The sequence below is a fragment of the Rattus rattus genome, chromosome 1, assembly GCF_011064425.1.
Source record: "Rattus rattus isolate New Zealand chromosome 1, Rrattus_CSIRO_v1, whole genome shotgun sequence".
In the NCBI taxonomy this organism is placed as follows: domain Eukaryota; kingdom Metazoa; phylum Chordata; class Mammalia; order Rodentia; family Muridae; genus Rattus; species Rattus rattus.
The window spans coordinates 154207193-154223721 of NC_046154.1; the positions used below are offsets into that span (position 1 = coordinate 154207193).

A 16529-nucleotide genomic window follows, 5' to 3' on the forward strand; every position below is an offset into this window, starting at 1 on the left:
TAAGATCTCCCTAAGAGTCTGCTTGAACCTACCTCTTTGGTGGTCCCGGTTGGGCCTAATACCTTGGACAGTTCTAACACCTTTCCAAGGTTGGCCACATCCCCTGGGAACCTGGCGTCGGGAAGTAAGCCTAGGACTGTCCCCATCTTTCCTGCCTGTCCTGGCCATGTCTGTCCTTCATTCAAGCTAGACCAACCCATCACCTGGCTAGCCAAGCCTAGTCTGGAAGGACAGAGGAAACAAAGAGTATCTATCACACAGGCTTCCTGCAGACATTCCTTTCCAAAGAGCCAGTGACCTCCTCCTGGGGAAGAGCTGAGCCAGGAGGGGAAGTCAGGCCCTCTTGTCACTCCAGCTTCCAACCCCCATGCTGGGAGGCCTCTGAGAGTCCCACACCACTGGGAGCCTGGCTTGGAAACAGGCAGCTGGAGGTAGAGACTTGACAGCATGTTGGCAGCTTGCCCAGGCATAGCAGGGCAGGGTTGAGCGAACAACTCCCAGGCCCTGCCTGGTGCCTGCGAGGTGGACATCCCCTTCCTGTTCCTACTGGCTGCCCTTTCTAGAGAAAAGCGTGGTAAAGGCGGCTCCCTCTGAGTAACCCTGTAGACGCCAGGTGACTATCTGCAAGACATACTTGGCTGTCAAACTCACAGAACTTCTTGCACAGAATGTGCACACTGCAGGGGCCACGCACCCCAATTCTGAAGGTTTAGCCTCCTGCCTGGGGAGAACTCCAAGACGAAGTGACCCAGTGTCAGGAAGCAGCTTTTTATATTTTTTTTTTTTTTTGTGTTTATTTTTTTTTTTTTTTTTTTTTTTTTGGGGACCAACCCAGGGCCTTGCGCAGCTTTTTATATTCCTGGACTTCCCTATTCAGAGTATGGGGCTCCTGGAGGAGGGGGGGGTCTCAGGACCCAACTGGAGCAGTGAGGGCACTGGCTCTGGATTAGGGCACAGAACTGCCACCTTTTTTTCTTTTTTTTTTTTTTCCTTTCTTTTTTCCGGGGCTGGGGACCGAACCCAGGACCTTGCGCTTCCTAGGCAAGCGCTCTACCACTGAGCCAAATCCCCAACCCCCAGAACTGCCACCTTAAGGAGGGCTTTGCAATTTGGCTTTTCTTCCCAGCATCGCAACTAAGCTGCCTGAAACAAAATAGCTTAGGGCTTCGTGCTGCCATCAGTGATAACAGCTGACCCAGGTGGGCCACGCTTGAATGTGGTGTCAACCTCCTGTCTCAGCCCCACACCAGGGATTTTCCTACCATTTTATTTGAGTTGTTAGTTTGAGATAGGGTCTAGCTAGATAGCCCCAAGTTACAGAGACAGGCTAGCCTCGAATTTGAAGCAATCCTCCTGTCTCCTGTGGACACACACACACACACACACACACACGCTACAGCTACCACACAGGTGGAAGAAGCTATTTCTTTTATATGTGTCCCAGGAATGGACTCAGGCTATATTTGGTGGGAAACTTCTTTAACAGTCGAGTAGAGATCCTTGTTTGTGTCTGACAGGAAATTATTTCTCTGACTGCCTTGGGCTTGAGTTCTGCCCTCTGCCCAAATAGGTCCAGGTAATGAACCTTGTGCAGGCATGACAGTCTGAATTAGAGACAAACATTTTTCTAGTTTAGCAAATGCAATCACTAACAACGACAGTGAAGCCGGGAGCCAGACAGATGACTCAGAAGTTAAGCCAACCTGTTACTTTTACAGAGGGCCCAGGGTTTAGCCCAGCACCCACATCAGGCATCCTGTAACTCCACCCCTCTTCTGACTTTACAGGCACCTACATGCATACGGCACACTCACACCGACGAGGGCGCGTGTGAGCGCACACAAACACAACCAAGTCCCTCAGCAGAGGATGGTGGTAAAAACTTGTAGACAAACTACCCTGGAGAGGGAATGCCTCTTTGTGCAATAAAGTAGCCAAGGCAGCAGACACAACACAGTCTGGCAGAATCGGGAATGCTCGCCCCTTCTTGTCCCAGCCATCCCCACCGAGGGCTCCAAGAACCCAAGAGGTTCAAGAGGGAACCATGACGGATTGCAGGGCATCAGTGTTCCTAGGTAAAATTAGGGCGGGCATGCCCTCCTTCGGCAGCTGACCACGGTACCCGGCTCAAGAACAGGAACCAGAACCTGTAGCGCGCAAGTCTGTGGGCCAACAGTGAGACGGGAGAAGACGGCCTCACAGCCCAAACTGAATTCTTCAATGCCCTTCTGCGCAGGCGCAAGCGGCTCACGACGCCGTCCACAAGCCGCTCTACTCCGAGCATCCACACACACATCAAGCAGCAGCATTCGTGTATCTTTCCACGCCCCGCCTCGCCATGGGAGCGCGCAGCCGCACTGGATGCTCCGCGCGCCACTTTCCTCAGAGTCTCCCCTCCCCCACCCCGAGCTCGAAGTGCGCAGCCGTGTTTCGGCGTCGCTCACACGCTCATTGCGCAGCCCCACTCCGCTCCCCTCTAAGCTCCGCCCCTTAAGGGGGAGCACGCAGCCGCATTCTGCAACCCCTGCCGTTCTCTTCTTGCTGCGGCCCTTGACGCCCCTGGAAGCTCCGCCTCCTCTGTTCCCTGAGAAGGGCGGAGACTGACGCGAGGGGCGGGGCAACTCCGGGACCGCGCCTATAAAAGTGGCCGCGCCGGCCGCGCGCGCGGCTCCTCTCGGCGGCAGCGGCCCAGTGGAGGGGTCCGCGGTGGCGCTGGTGGCGGCGGAGGCGGTGGCGGTGGCCGTGGCGGCGCTGTTCCCCGCGCAGTCCTCGGAGCGGGGTCCGGGCTGTGTGAGGTGAGGTGACCGCTCTGCGACCCCGGCCGGTGTCCGACCCCGGTGAGCGCGGCGCCAAGGGCGACATTCTCCGAGGGAGGAGGGTAGCCCGAGCCGGGCGCGGGAGCTCCGCCGGCCGAGTGCCCCTCTCAGCCTCGGTCCTTTGTCTCCTCCGCCGCAGGGTCGCCTCCGAAGCCGTCCCCCGGGCCCCGCGTCCCCTCCCCCGCTGGCGGGGCCCGGACTGAAGATGGTGCAGAAGAGAACAGCCGAACTTCAGGGCTTCCACCGTTCGTTCAAGGTGAGGGGTCCTGTCCGGGGGTCCCATTGCAGCGACGGGTGAGCAGAGCCTACCCGGGAGGCCGGTGCTGGGCCTGGGAGGGGTGCTTGCATTAGACTTCTGTGCTGGAGGTGGTGGGGGTCAGCAGGCCGCAGCCCTGTCCCTAGCAGCCTAGTAGCTCTCTGTTCTAGGACCCCCCACCCCCACCCCCAGGCTTGTGATTGGTGGCTCTGTGTCCCTTGCAGTTAGCCCGATCACAGTCCTGTCTTATCATCTGTTTCTGTGTTGATCCTAGGCAAATCTAGTGTTTCTGTTCCTTGCAACTTCAGGCCTGCCTGGTGCTGGTTGGGAGAGTCAGTAAGCTGCAGCCTTGCTTCTAGCTCCCTACTAACTCTTCATGAACTGCTCCAAGCTCCCCTGTGATCTGTGGTTGTGTCCCTTGCAGTTTCTCAGTCTGCTCTCTCCTACTTTTGTATGTGGTCTCAGGTGAACTTCACATTTGTCCCCTGCAGTGTTTACTTGTTGCAGGCTACACCCGGTCCCCAGCTGCCTAGTAGCTCTCTCTTCCAAGACCCACTCCCACCCCTGATTGGTGGCTCTATGTCCCTTGCCTTCAGCCTGGTCTCAGTCTTGTGCTCCCCACCCCACTTTGTGTATGTGGTCCCACACTTCCCGTGCCTTCCCCCAGTGTTGGCCTTGTTCTGGATGGGAGCATGTCAGCAGGCCATAGCCCTGCTACTAGTTCTTAGCTGCTACTAGTTGTTTATTTCATGAGCTCCCCTAGGCTGGCTTGTGATCAGTGGCTATATGTTCCTTGCAATCTCTCAGCCTGGTCTCCCCTACTTCTGCGTATAGTCCCAGGGAAACCCTGTGTCTGTCCACTGTAGCCTGGAGCTGGCCATGTGCTGGTTGGTTGAGATCAGCCAGGCTGAAGCCTTGTGGGGAAACCTGTGCTTTGCCCCACTGTAACCTCCACATTTGGTGGTTGCATGTGGAGACCTTCCCTCAAGACAGCCCAGGCCCAAAGTGTTACTTCCTATCAGAACAGGAAGTCTCTGTAGTGTTATTAAAGGTGGCTGGGTGAGTCTTATCGTAAATTAGTGATTCTGGGGGTGGTGAAGGTGGGCAGGTGGGGCCTGTCCTGTCCTAAGGGACGCAGTGATGTCAGCCTGCCCACCCCACCCAGAAGGCTGGATTATGTAATGGCTTCCTGGGACAGGGACCTGTTGCCCTGTAGAGAGGCAGGAGTGTGTGTGTTGCCTGCACCTCTGTGGGAGGAGCATGCAGATAGGGAAGAATTCCCAGGCCTGTCCAGCCAGTGCCCTGGCCAACTGCCCCACCCCTGCCCCAAATGTCTGTTATCCTTGGCCGGCTTGCTTTGGGGCTGAGCAGTAATGAGAGATGAATCTGAGAATGCCACCTACAGTGGTTTTTTTTTTTTCCCTTCCTGGGGCTCTGTGTGAGCCTAGACGGTCAGCAAGGCCGCCAAAGCAAACTCTAGCTTTCTGGATGGTTCGAGCCACCTCCTGCCAGGCCTGCTGACTCAAGGCCCTCAGCCAGACCCAGGGGAGGCTGGCTGGACTAGGCCGGACTGCCCACACAGCACTTGGGACTGCAAGCTGCCCTCTGTGTGGCCACTGTGGGGCTCTGCTCAGAGCAGAGACTGTGGGGAGGCCTGGCTGGTAGGTGGCCCTGCAGGTGACCATGGGCTGGTACCTCGAACCCCTCCTGGAACCCCACTCTACGTGACTGATTCCTTGGAGCCAGGCCACTCTCCTTGGGTACCCTCAGTCTGCAGCTATGCAAAGAGCACATACCTGCCAGTCCTCTTGGCTTTAGTTACCTGGGTTTCTGGTTTTCTTTCTGGAGTTTTAAGAGGTACTGGGGCCTCATGCCTGCCAGACAGGTGCTCTACAGACTCAACTAGACCCCAGCCCTGTTTTCCTGTCTTTAATGTGCAAGTTGGGGAACTGTGGGGTAGTGCTGGGAGCTCGGGGGGAGGTCTCCCTAAGGGGTGTGCTCCAGTCAGCCAATACCTTTGCTGGACTCTAGCTGTCCTATGTGTCCCAGTCTTCAAGCAGGGGGACAGTGACTGTAATGTCAGAGGTTCTGCTGGGTCCCTGTCACCCTTGTAAGGTTCCCAGAGTTGGGGACAGCTGCCTTCTGTCCCTGTCTCTCATCATGACAGTCCACCCAGAGAAAGATCACCAGGCTATGGGCATGGAGCAGGTTCTCAGGCTAACCTTTGGTCTCAAACCTGGTTTACCCTCCCTTCTCATAAGCTCACCAACCCCCCACCTTGTGTGACGCCAGTGGGTACACTGAACCTTGCAGGCACCAAGTTTTATGAGGGCTCTGGGGTTGTGTGCCCTCTTCCCATGAACTGCTAGGGTGCCCCTTTTGTGCCAGCCTCCTAGTGGTGATTCTCTGCTGGCAGCAGAACAGTTTGCAAGGTCCAACACTGCTCTCCATCTGTCTGTCACTGCTCTCCAGGTATCTGGCTCTCTGCTGCATCCCCTTGGGGTCTCCCTAGGATTTTGTGGAGAGACTTTTCTCTCAGATAACCCTTTTGTCAGCCCGTCCCACTCTGAACATCCAGAAAGGGGTGTGACTTAACCCACGTTCCCCACCCCCACTCACAGCTCATGCCTTATTCCCTGGATGGGTTGTCCCTCTGAAGCTAGAGTTTGCTTCAGTTTCCCAACGTGCACACGACACCACCAAGGTGCCAGCAGTAGCCATCATGAAGAAGGGTTTTGTTTCGACATGCTCCTGTTCAAACCAGGTTTCTCTGGCTTTCAGCTCCCTCCTCTCCTAAGCAGTCTTAAGGTCCTCCACATATCTAGCAGCAGGGTCCTTTGGGGCCCTACTTGAGCTTTAGGTGTGAATTTGAACTCTGGCCACCCAGAGAAGGCTCCTTAGACAGTGTAGACTGTGGATGCGGCATGGCCCTGTACAGACATTCCAATGGGTCCCTTGCTTGTGAGCCCTCTTGCCAGTGGCTACGGGTACCAAATTGGTGGCCCCTGGAGATAGGACCCTGAGGTGGTCCTCAGAGATAGGAGGCTTTGGATGCACAGAGCAAGTTGGAAGGGGCCCTGCCCTGACCTCTGGAGCCTCCCACACTCAACCACTGCTTTCACAGTCACTGGAGATCAGAGCTTGCAGCACAGGGAGAAGTGATGTTGTCCCGTGCCACAGGCAAACTGAGGCCCAAAAGCCAAGGGTGTGGTCCTGAGATAACCTAGGAGGCTGTGGGAAAACAAGCTGACAGCCCTGCCCTAGGCTCTGCTGCTGCCCCCACCTTTGATCCCATGCCTGTCCCTGAGGTCAGCCCTCAGTCAGCTGGCTGGACAGGCGTCCCCATGCTACCCATGAGCAGATGAGGCAGGCCATGTGGCTTAGACTTCCTGTCAGTCAGCCCCAGGCTGGGAGAGGAAGGTCACGTTCCCTACAGTCAGGAGACAGGAGCCCTTAGTTCAGTGACATGGCTGGGTCATTCTCTGTGGCGTGTCCCTGGCTTCCTACCCCATGCCAATAACAGGAGCAGGTGACAGACACAGGACCCACTGTCTCATAGTAAAGCCCCTGAGTTGGGATTCTGTGATCTCCTAGGGACTGCCTCCCACAGCCCCCTGTCACTGAGGCCCTGAGACACTTGTGTGAAGGCCCTTGCACTGGGTGAGGAGGGTCAGTCACAGAATGCTGCGGCCTGCTTTCTGGTTGGGTGGCAGCTGCTCTCGGTCTCAGCACTGTGACACGGAGTGATCATTTGTCCAGGTTGCTGCATATTTGGGGCATTCTGGCAGGACCGCCCTGAACCACATGTTCCCCTTCAACAGGGGCAGAATCCTTTCGAGCTGGCCTTCTCCTTAGACCCCGCCCAGCACGGGGACTCTGACTTCAGCCCGCAGTGTGAAGCCCGACCTGGTGAGCACCCAGGAGGTGGGCAGGCCATGGGGGTCTCTGGGGAGCTAGGTTACCCAGACCACATACCGTCTGGGTCTCCGTCCTCTGCAGACATGCCTTCCAGTCAGCCCATCGACATCCCAGACGCCAAGAAGAGAGGCCGCAAGAAGAAGCGCTGTCGGGCTACTGACAGCTTCTCAGGCAGATTTGAAGGTGAGCTACAGAGAGGTGCAGGTCCCACTGGGGAAGGGACACTGGGCTACAAGCCCTTCACCTCTCCTCTCGCACCCCAGATGTCTACCAGCTGCAGGAGGATGTGCTGGGGGAAGGGGCCCATGCCCGTGTGCAGACCTGTGTCAATCTCATCACCAACCAGGAATATGCTGTCAAGGTAAGCCGGGGTCCACCCCCAGAGGCCAGTGGCCTTTGAGTCCCCAGATGCCAGCCTCAGAAAACCAGTGTCTAAAAATGGCCCCAAGACTTGTGACTCAGGCCATCCTGGGAATCCAGGTCAGACCTGGAGTCACAGAAAGGCACAGTGACAGCTGGCCCTTGATCACTCCATGTTCTGGAGGCCATGCTGGCCCACATGCCCCTGAGGCCGGGCCTCTGCCTCTAAGGATGACTGGCCTAAGGGAGGCTTACAGAAGTTGAAATGCTGACACTGAAATCCTGAGGCGCTGTGTGCCTTTGCCACTCCTGTGTATACCTAGAGCCTTGCCAGGCCCTGGTGTAGCCTACTGACCCTGTAAGGCCAACCAGTCACCCCCATGTCCGGGGAAGCTTGGTGACCTGTCTGGGAGGGACTACCCACCTGGATAGTGGCTTTCTGCATCTGAGGGGACAGGGAAGAAGCAAAGGGAAGAGTCACTTTGGAAGTTAGGGTGTCAGCGCGGCAGTCCCTGTTCCTGGGCCCCAGGCAGGTGCTTAGGTGGCTGCTTTCCTCCTGGTAACCCGCAGGGTGGGCAGCCTTATCAGGAGGACGGCAGACTGGGCTGTATTGGCTACATGGTGGCTTCCCCCTGCTATGGATGACTGGTGGGCTGCAGAGGACTGGGGTGGGGTGTTCCTGCTGGTGTCCTCAGTGGTCACTGACACCTGGTGCAGTGAGAGGTGATGACAGCACAGGAGATGGTGAGGACGGAGGCTGCGGTAGCTGGAGGACATTAAGGCACCAATGGCATAGATCCCAGAGGGGATACCAGGGAAGTCCATTCTACTGCCAGGAAGGATGGAGGTTTCTGTGGAGTCGTCCCCAGCCTCTTCAAGGGTAGGGGTGACGTATGCTAGTTTGATCGACAGTGTTTGGGCCACCCTGCAGATCTGGCTTTTAGTGATGGAAGGCTCCTTGCTGGAAAGGGTGTTTATTACCAAATAACCAGGACAGTATCCTGGCACTGGGATCCTGCTCCCTCCACCTGCTGAGTGAGGGGGCTGTCAGGGTGTCTACCTGGGAAGGGAGAACCAGGGACTCCTCTGAGAGCAAAGGTTCTACAGGGACAGCATCTTCTGGGCCTTCTATCTACCAGGTGCAGTGGAACTGGTCTACTCTGAGGCCAGGTGCCCAGAAAAGAGAAGGCAGGTCTTGGTGTGGTACCGGCTGGGCTAGCAGCCAGATGGCCGAGTGCTGCCTTGTTGAGTGGATCATGTGAGAGCTGAGCCTGCTTGGGTAGCAACTACCCAGTGGAGGGGCTCTTGGGTCAGGGTGGAGAATGGGCTGCTTCCTCTCTCTCTACCTGAGCTCTCCTGAGCAACAGGATACCTTGACCGTGCTAACACTGCAGTCTGACTTCTAGCACGTTCCAGACCCAGGGCTGCAGAGTTCATACAGGGTCCAGGGGGCCTGTGGGGGACTGGGCAGCTTCTCCAGGTGCGGTGTCCTCCCCGCATTGCAGATCATTGAGAAGCAGCTGGGCCATATCCGCAGCAGGGTGTTCCGGGAGGTGGAGATGCTGTACCAGTGCCAGGGACATAGGTAAGGTGGCCTGCCCAGGCTATCTGGCCAGAGCCCATCACCTCAACAGGGCATGGGCTGGGCTCAGCCAGGAAAACAGGCTTTCCATGGCCACATGGCTCCATGAGGGTGTCACCTCCTGGGCTGGGCAGCAGGTGCTGAGGGCCTCAGGGTGCCTCAGTTTCTTTCCTCCCTCCTCCCAACCCAGGAATGTTCTAGAACTGATTGAGTTCTTTGAGGAGGAGGACCGCTTCTACCTGGTGTTTGAAAAGATGCGTGGCGGTAGGTGCTGGTTGGGGACTTGGGCTGGGAGCCGCTGACCATCGGAAGTACTGTCCATGGCCCAGCTTTGATATGGGAACTGGGGCTGTACTCTCCTGTCCCGATGGTCACAGCCCAGTGTTGGGCCCAAGGAAGCCCTAGGACATCCCTGACAGTGAGGCAGTGCCCAGAGCTGCTGGTCTGTGGAGGTGACCTAGCTCTCTCCCTGGCCTCACAGGATCCATCCTGAGCCACATCCACAGAAGGCGCCACTTTAATGAGCTAGAGGCCAGCGTGGTGGTACAGGACGTGGCCAGTGCCCTGGACTTCCTGCATAACAAAGGTGTGGCAGGGGCTGTGGGGCGCCCTCAGGCCTAGTTGTTTTAGAGGTACCCACCCCTAATCTCCCCGCTCCACTTCCCTAGGCATCGCCCACAGGGACCTAAAGCCAGAGAACATCCTGTGTGAGCACCCCAACCAGGTGAGGCTGCCCGACCAGCACCCACCCAGGCTCTGCCACCGCCTTCCCCTGCCAGGCAGCGCGGGTGGAGAATGTGCAGCCGTTTCCACAGTGCCTGTCCTTTCCCCAGGTCTCGCCAGTGAAGATCTGTGACTTCGACCTTGGCAGTGGCATTAAACTCAACGGAGACTGCTCCCCCATCTCCACGCCAGAGCTGCTCACCCCGGTGAGGGTGGTAAAGGCGGGGTGGGCAGGCACTGAACTCAGGTGCCAGGCCAGCTCTGCAGCTTCCCCTGCCAGCTTGGCCTTCCGCTTAGCAACAGCAGCTGGTTGGCTGGGCGGGGCTTGGGGTGTGGTCAGTACCATCACCTGCTGATCTGGGGATCCTCTGATTGGTTGGAGCTGGTGTCCTCCTGACTTGTGCCCGCCCTCACAGTGTGGGTCGGCGGAGTACATGGCACCCGAGGTGGTGGAGGCCTTCAGTGAGGAGGCCAGCATCTATGACAAGCGCTGCGACCTGTGGAGCCTGGGTGTCATCCTGTACATCCTGCTCAGTGGCTACCCGCCCTTCGTAGGCCACTGTGGCAGCGACTGTGGCTGGGACCGCGGGGAGGCCTGCCCTGCCTGCCAGGTATGCCCTGCCTGTGTCCTCTCCCCAGCCTTCACTAGACTGTTTCTGGGCTCCCTGGGATCAGAAGTGGTGCTAACCCAAGGAACCCCCAGACCCAAGCCATTTCTTTCTCTTTTGTTGTCCTTCTCTGAGTGTTCTGCCTGCTGTGTGTACGTGCACCATTTGAGAGAGCCCGGTATTACTGAGGCCAGGAGTGGGTATTAAGTGCCCAGGGACCAGAGTTGCAAGTGTGGGCAGCCACGTGGGTGCTGAGAATGAACCTTTGGTCCTCTGCAGGATCAGCCAGTGTTCTAAGCACTGAAGAGCCATCTGTGTGACTGTCTCCATTGTCCCCACACTCTGCCCTGTGCATATCACCACCCCACTGCCCTCATTAGGCATCTAAACGGGGCCAGGTCTGCTTTGGAGTGACTCTCTCCCACCTCCGTCCCCAGAACATGCTGTTTGAGAGCATCCAGGAAGGGAAGTACGAGTTCCCCGACAAGGACTGGTCCCACATCTCCTTCGCTGCCAAAGACCTCATCTCCAAGCTGCTGGTGCGAGATGCCAAGCAGAGGCTGAGCGCTGCCCAAGTTCTGCAGCACCCCTGGGTGCAGGGGGTGAGCCTTGGAGTCTGAAGGGGAGTGGGCCGGCCCAACTGGTGCTGGGCACGGGGGTTTCAGAGCAAGCATCCAAGAAGGGTCTAGCATTATGACTGGGAGTAGTTCCCTGTGGGGCTTCTGAGCCCCTCCCTCCCGGCTGAGAACTCAGCCCTCCCACTCCTGTGAGACCCCAACCCTCCCTGTGAGACCCCACCCCTCCAGGCAGCTTGCTCTTTGAATGCAGAAGGGTTGGGATCCCTGAGAGGCCCCAGGCCAGCATGGCTCACATGCCTTCTGGGGACAGTCTTCAGGGGCATATGACAGACTGTGTGGATGGGGTCTGCTTATTGTATACACTTGGGCCAGCGTTGGCCAGGCACCTCAAGTGCCATCTGACAACCTGGCCTCTTCTTGCAGTGTGCTCCAGAGAACACCCTACCAACACCCTTGGTTCTGCAGAGGTGAGGCCTGGGAGATCTTTTATTTTCCTGGGGTGCTAGGGCTCACCCTTAGCACTGAGCCCCTGAGCCTAGGTGGGGACCAGGCTCCTGAGCACTTTGATGTAGGAGGTGACCCAACAGCTCTGATTTGGGGTCTTGGTACCTGGAAGGGCCTGGAGTTGGGGTGGCACCTCCAGAAGGCTGCAGCGAAAGGTACACTCTGGTGACGGTGACCTGTCCTGTCCCCAGGAACAGCTGTGCCAAAGACCTCACGTCCTTTGCAGCTGAGGCCATCGCCATGAACCGGCAGCTGGCCCAGTGTGAGGAGGACGCTGGGCAGGACCAGCCTGTGCTCATCCGAGCTACCTCACGCTGCCTGCAGTTGTCCCCGCCCTCCCAGTCCAAGCTGGCCCAGAGGCGCCAGAGGGCCAGCCTGTCGGCCACCCCTGTGGTCCTCGTAGGGGATCGCGTGTGACCCCTACTAGCCCCAATGTACATATGCCCTTCAGGGCCTGAAGGCTAGGGACCTGGACACCCCACCCCTTGCCATCCCAGGTGCCAGCTCAGCTGGGCCTTGGGGGTGTAGGGATCTGTTAGGGGGTGTCTTCTTTTCTCCCTGTCCTCACCCTGCCCCTGCCCCTGCCCCTTGGCTTTGTTTTGTTTGTTTTTCTTTTGCCGCTATTGAAAGCAAGTGCCCCGGAGGAGGGCGGAGGGTTCAGGCCAATCAGCCTGCACCCCACGATGCTCGCCTGTCAACTGTGAAGGTCCTGCCACCTGCGCCCCCACCTCCACTCCAGCCACTCTGCTGTCTTCCAGGGCTGGGGATCCCGCAGGGTCAGCACCCCACACCTCTACCCAGCCCTCAGGATTGTCAGGGACAGGCCCTCCTGGTGAGCACAGTGGTGTTTTGCCTCTCCCCACCAGAGCACCCTTGGGTCTGGGGTGGGGGCGGGGCTCCCTATCTTGGATAAAGACCTCTAGGGGGCAGGTGGATGGGGACGGTGCACTTGATTGACCCCCTAGTCCCCATCGCCCACCTGCAGTGTCCCTTGGAGGGTTGACAATCAGAACCCCCTCCCAGGCTGCTTAGCTCCTTGCCCTGGGACAGGCCTACTGTTCCCAACTCCACTTCGGGGCAGAGCTGGAGGGGGACCCAGCCAGCTCCACCAAGGCAGGAGAGGTGCTGGACAAGGCTCACATCAGCAAACATGGGGTCCCCACATGTCTCCCCACCCAGGGCACCCGAGTGCCCCTTCTCAGGGCTCAGCCTGACCAAGGCCACGTCCTGCCCCTGGGACTGGAGTTCTTACGCTCTCCTTGCTACTTCTGTTACCCAGAGCTGAGGCCATACCCAGGGGTTTCTCACCTTCCCTCTGCCCCCAAAGGGCAACGGCTCAGGTGTGCCTGCTTTCAGGAAAGGGTCGAAGCTGCCTTGGTCTCCCTCTGGACACCCAAGGGAGGCTGGGAAGGGATGCGGTGGCCCTGCAGTGCCCAGACCTAACTGCCCCGAGGCCTGTAGACTGTTCCTAGCCGAACTACTATGCAATACGAGTTCCCATTTTCTCCATGGCCCTGCTGGTCGGGGGCGGCTGCCAGGGGCCAGGCCACCCTGCCCTGCAACTGCTCAGGTGTCTACAGGGCAGCCCCTGGCCTCAAAAATCCTTGGTCAGGATTGTTTGTCAAGTTTAGTTTAGGCTTTTTTTTTTTTTTTAAAGAAATAATTTGACTTGCTTCCCTGTTCTTGAAGAGTACTTGAATGTCGGGGTCTGGTGGGTGGGGGCCTGGGGCACCCACTGCCCAGCATCCTCCACCCTCCTCCCTAGTCTCATAGGATCGTCACAGTGGAGGTGACATGCCTTCTCCAGTCCTGCCCCACTGCCCCACCTGCCTCTGTGGACACATTTCCAAAGAACCCCTGGAGGGTGGGGGGCTCCTAGGCATCTGAGTTCTCAGCCATCAGTATGACTCAGCTGTCCTGTCGGGCACCTGAGGACTCAGCCCCTCCACAGGTTCCTGAAGCAACCTGACTGGGCAGTGAGCAGCATTGACCCCACCCCCACTCCCCAAGCAGGGCTGTGATTTCCCGGGTCCCTCCAAGCCCGACCTGGAGGACGGGTGGTCAGACCCCTTAACTGTGAATGAGACATGATCCTGGGGTGGCTTGGCCACAAACCATGCTGAAATCTAAGAGACCTGTTGTAGAGTGGGGGACATGCAAGCACTTTCAACTCCATCGTACCAGGTGAACTGACCTCCGGACTCCTTTCCCACCAACTGTCAACGCCAGGATTTTGTATTGTTTTGTAAGGATTTAATAAAAGTCATTTAAAAATCTCTGTGCAGTGACAGCAGCAGAGGAGGTCAGCTGCCCTCAGGTCCTAAGTCCCTGGTTCTCTGGGCTCCTGCACACACCTCTGGATGTGTCCCAGGGAGGTGACATCACCAGAGCGGAAACACCAGGCTAAAAGAAAAACAAGTATAGGGCGGGGACCAAGAGGGGCGTGGCTTCCAGGGGGGGTGTCTTGGGGTGTGGCTGGATTCCACTAGCGAGGATTCTCTGGAAGCCCAGGCTGGCCTCAAACTCTTTTGTAGTGGATGAGGATCTTGAATTTCTTGACTATTTCCCTTCTACTTCTAAAGTGCTGGGGTGACCAGACTTTAATCCAGCGTGGGGCTCCGGACCTATGTGTCACCAGAGGTAGACCCAGTTGGGAATTCTACCGCATTGCCAGAGGCCTGCAGCCCTGAGTACCACTCCTGGATTCTCCAACACCAGGATTTCCCTGTCTCTCCATAGACAGCCATAGAAGAGGGAGGGCTCCACTAGTGCAACCTCTCCTAGGACGAGCTGTTCCTGGCAGGCAGCAGAGGGCAGAGAGCGGTCACCGCCCTAGTTGCCCGGGCCTGCTGGGGCGTGGTGCCACCTGGGCGGGTTAGAGCTTGGCATGTGGCCCCTGAGTACAGGGAGACTGGGAGGGGCTGGTCTTGGCCCAACCCAGCTCAGTGGATAGAAAGCTAGCTGCCCAGTTTGACTGAAGCACTGTAAAAAGGAAAAATAGAAGTGGGTCTCCGATTGCTACAGTACACGACCACCTCCCTGGCCCGCAGAAATTATACCCTGACCTCTACACCCATGTTCATGTTCAGCATTAAGTAAATGAAAAAAATAAATGTTTTTTTGCTGGATGGTGGACTGGGAAACAGGCAGGCAGATCTCTGAGTTCCAGGCCAGCCTGGTCTGCACAGATAGTGTCTCAAAGCAAATAAACATAAAAAGGGTACAGTGAGTAATGACTTGTGAGGCTGCGAGGACTCTGAGTGAGGACCCGCACCCTTGTGGACTCAGACGTGCATCCAGCATGCCAACGTCTCTAAGGCTGACCAGCAGCTTTGTGCTCAGCCAGCCTGACACACTCAGTATCAAATGACACAGAGGTCCTGTCTAGAAAGGGGGAAGGTAAGCAACAACACGGAAGGTTGTTCTCTGACGTCCCACCAACCCCTGTCCAAAACAAAAATGAGCACACATCTGCACTGATCAATAAATGGGTAAATGTCACATAATAGACCAAAGACACCCATGGTGTCCTCAATGAGACAAACTGATATTTCAGGAGAGGTGACAAGTGGGCATGATGGGCAGCAGGGCACAATGGGCAGCATGGTGTTCGTGGAAGTCACCAGAGGAAGATTCTCTTTTGATGACTTAAGTTGCTTCATTAACAGGGGACATGGAGATCGGAGTGGAAAGAGGAAGTAGTTAGGGAAAGGTTTCTGGGGCCCAGAAAAACTGAAGGCCCCAGGAAGAAAGTAGGGGGTGGAGTCTTGCAAGGAGAACTGAAAGGCAGGATGGTCTGCAGTACAAGTCACAGCCTGTAATCGAAAGCTTGTAGACCCAGTCTGCCTGCCGGCTTCAGGCAATGGGGGTCATGGGAGTTAGCAGCGCGAGAGGGAGTAGTCTTAAGTCACCAAAAGGGAACTGGGGGCAGAAAGGACTCGAGTCTGGGTCCTGATGGTAATGGAGATCACAGCACGGAGTAGAGGCATCCAAGGGTTGTAAGAGGAAAAGAGAGATGGGAGAGAAGGCCTCCAAGGTTAAGGGTCAGGACAGAGACCTGCCCCCAGCTAGTGCAGGGGGCCTAGGCAAAGGAGTGTGTGTGTGTGTGTGTGTATGAGTATGCCTGTATATAAAATAAGTCTTTTTTTTTTTTTGGTTCTTTTTTTCCGGAGCTGGGGACCGAACCCAGGGCCTTGCGCTTCCTAGGCAAGCGCTCTACCACTGAGCTAAATCCCCAACCCCAAAATAAGTCTTTTTTTAAATTTATTTATTTCATGTATGAATACACTGTGGCTGTCTTCAGACACACCAGAAGAGGGCATCAGATCTCATTACAGATGGTTGTGAGCCACCATGTGGTCGCTGGGAATAGAACTCAGGACCTTGGGAAGAGCAGTCAGTGCTCTTAACCGCTGAGCCGTCACTCCAGCCCCCAAAATAAGTCTTTTTTAAAAATTTCAACAAGGGCTGGAGAGATGGCTTAGAGGTGGGAGCTCTGACTGCTCTTCCAGAGGTCCTGAGTTCAATTCCCAGCAACCACCACATGGTGGCTCGCAACCATCTGTAATGAGATCTGATGCCCTCTTCTGGTGTGCATGAAGACAACTACAGTGCACTTATACATAATAAATAAACAAACAAACAAATAAATAAATAAATCTTTAAAAAAAATTAAACAAGGGGTTGGAGATTTGGCTCAGTGGTAGAGCGCTTGCCTAGCAAGTGCAAGGCCCTGGTTCAGTCCCCAGCTCTGAAAAAAAGAATAGAAAAAAAAAATTAAACAAACAAGCAAAAACCAGTGCTATGGTGGTGCACGCCTTTAATCCCAGCACTCTTGAGACAGAAGCAGGTGGGTCTCTTGAGTTCAAGAAGCCCGGTCTAGTTGGGGATTTAGCTCAGTGGTAGAGCGCTTGCCTAGCCAACGAAGGCCCTGGGTTCGGTCCCCAGCTCCAAAAAAAAAAAAAAAAAAAAAAAAAAATGAAAGAAGCCCGGTCTACAGAGCGAGTTCCAGGCCAGCCAGGGCCACACAGAGAAAGCCTGTCTCAAATAAACAAACAAGTAATAATAATAATAATAATAATAATAATTATTATTATTATTATTATTATTATTATACATTAATAAATAACCAAAAGCCAGGCATGATGTCTCACACACTCAGGAATACAGAGGCATGTAGATCTA

The 16529-nt window shown here is 56.1% G+C and overlaps 1 protein-coding gene across 1 annotated transcript; it reads left to right on the plus strand.

Moving 5' to 3' along the window:
• Nucleotides 1-2670: 2670 nt before the first annotated feature.
• On the plus strand, nucleotides 2671-13621 carry Mknk2 (MAPK interacting serine/threonine kinase 2). The gene is made up of 14 exons (XM_032907606.1): nucleotides 2671-2795; nucleotides 2956-3072; nucleotides 6894-6981; nucleotides 7072-7173; nucleotides 7254-7351; nucleotides 8856-8935; nucleotides 9123-9196; nucleotides 9414-9518; nucleotides 9601-9656; nucleotides 9766-9861; nucleotides 10072-10266; nucleotides 10701-10865; nucleotides 11265-11308; nucleotides 11537-13621. Exons 2-14 carry the CDS (start codon nucleotides 3022-3024, stop codon nucleotides 11760-11762), a joined length of 1380 nt encoding a protein of 459 aa, XP_032763497.1. The 5' UTR covers nucleotides 2671-2795; nucleotides 2956-3021; the 3' UTR covers nucleotides 11763-13621.
• Nucleotides 13622-16529: the final 2908 nt, after the last annotated feature.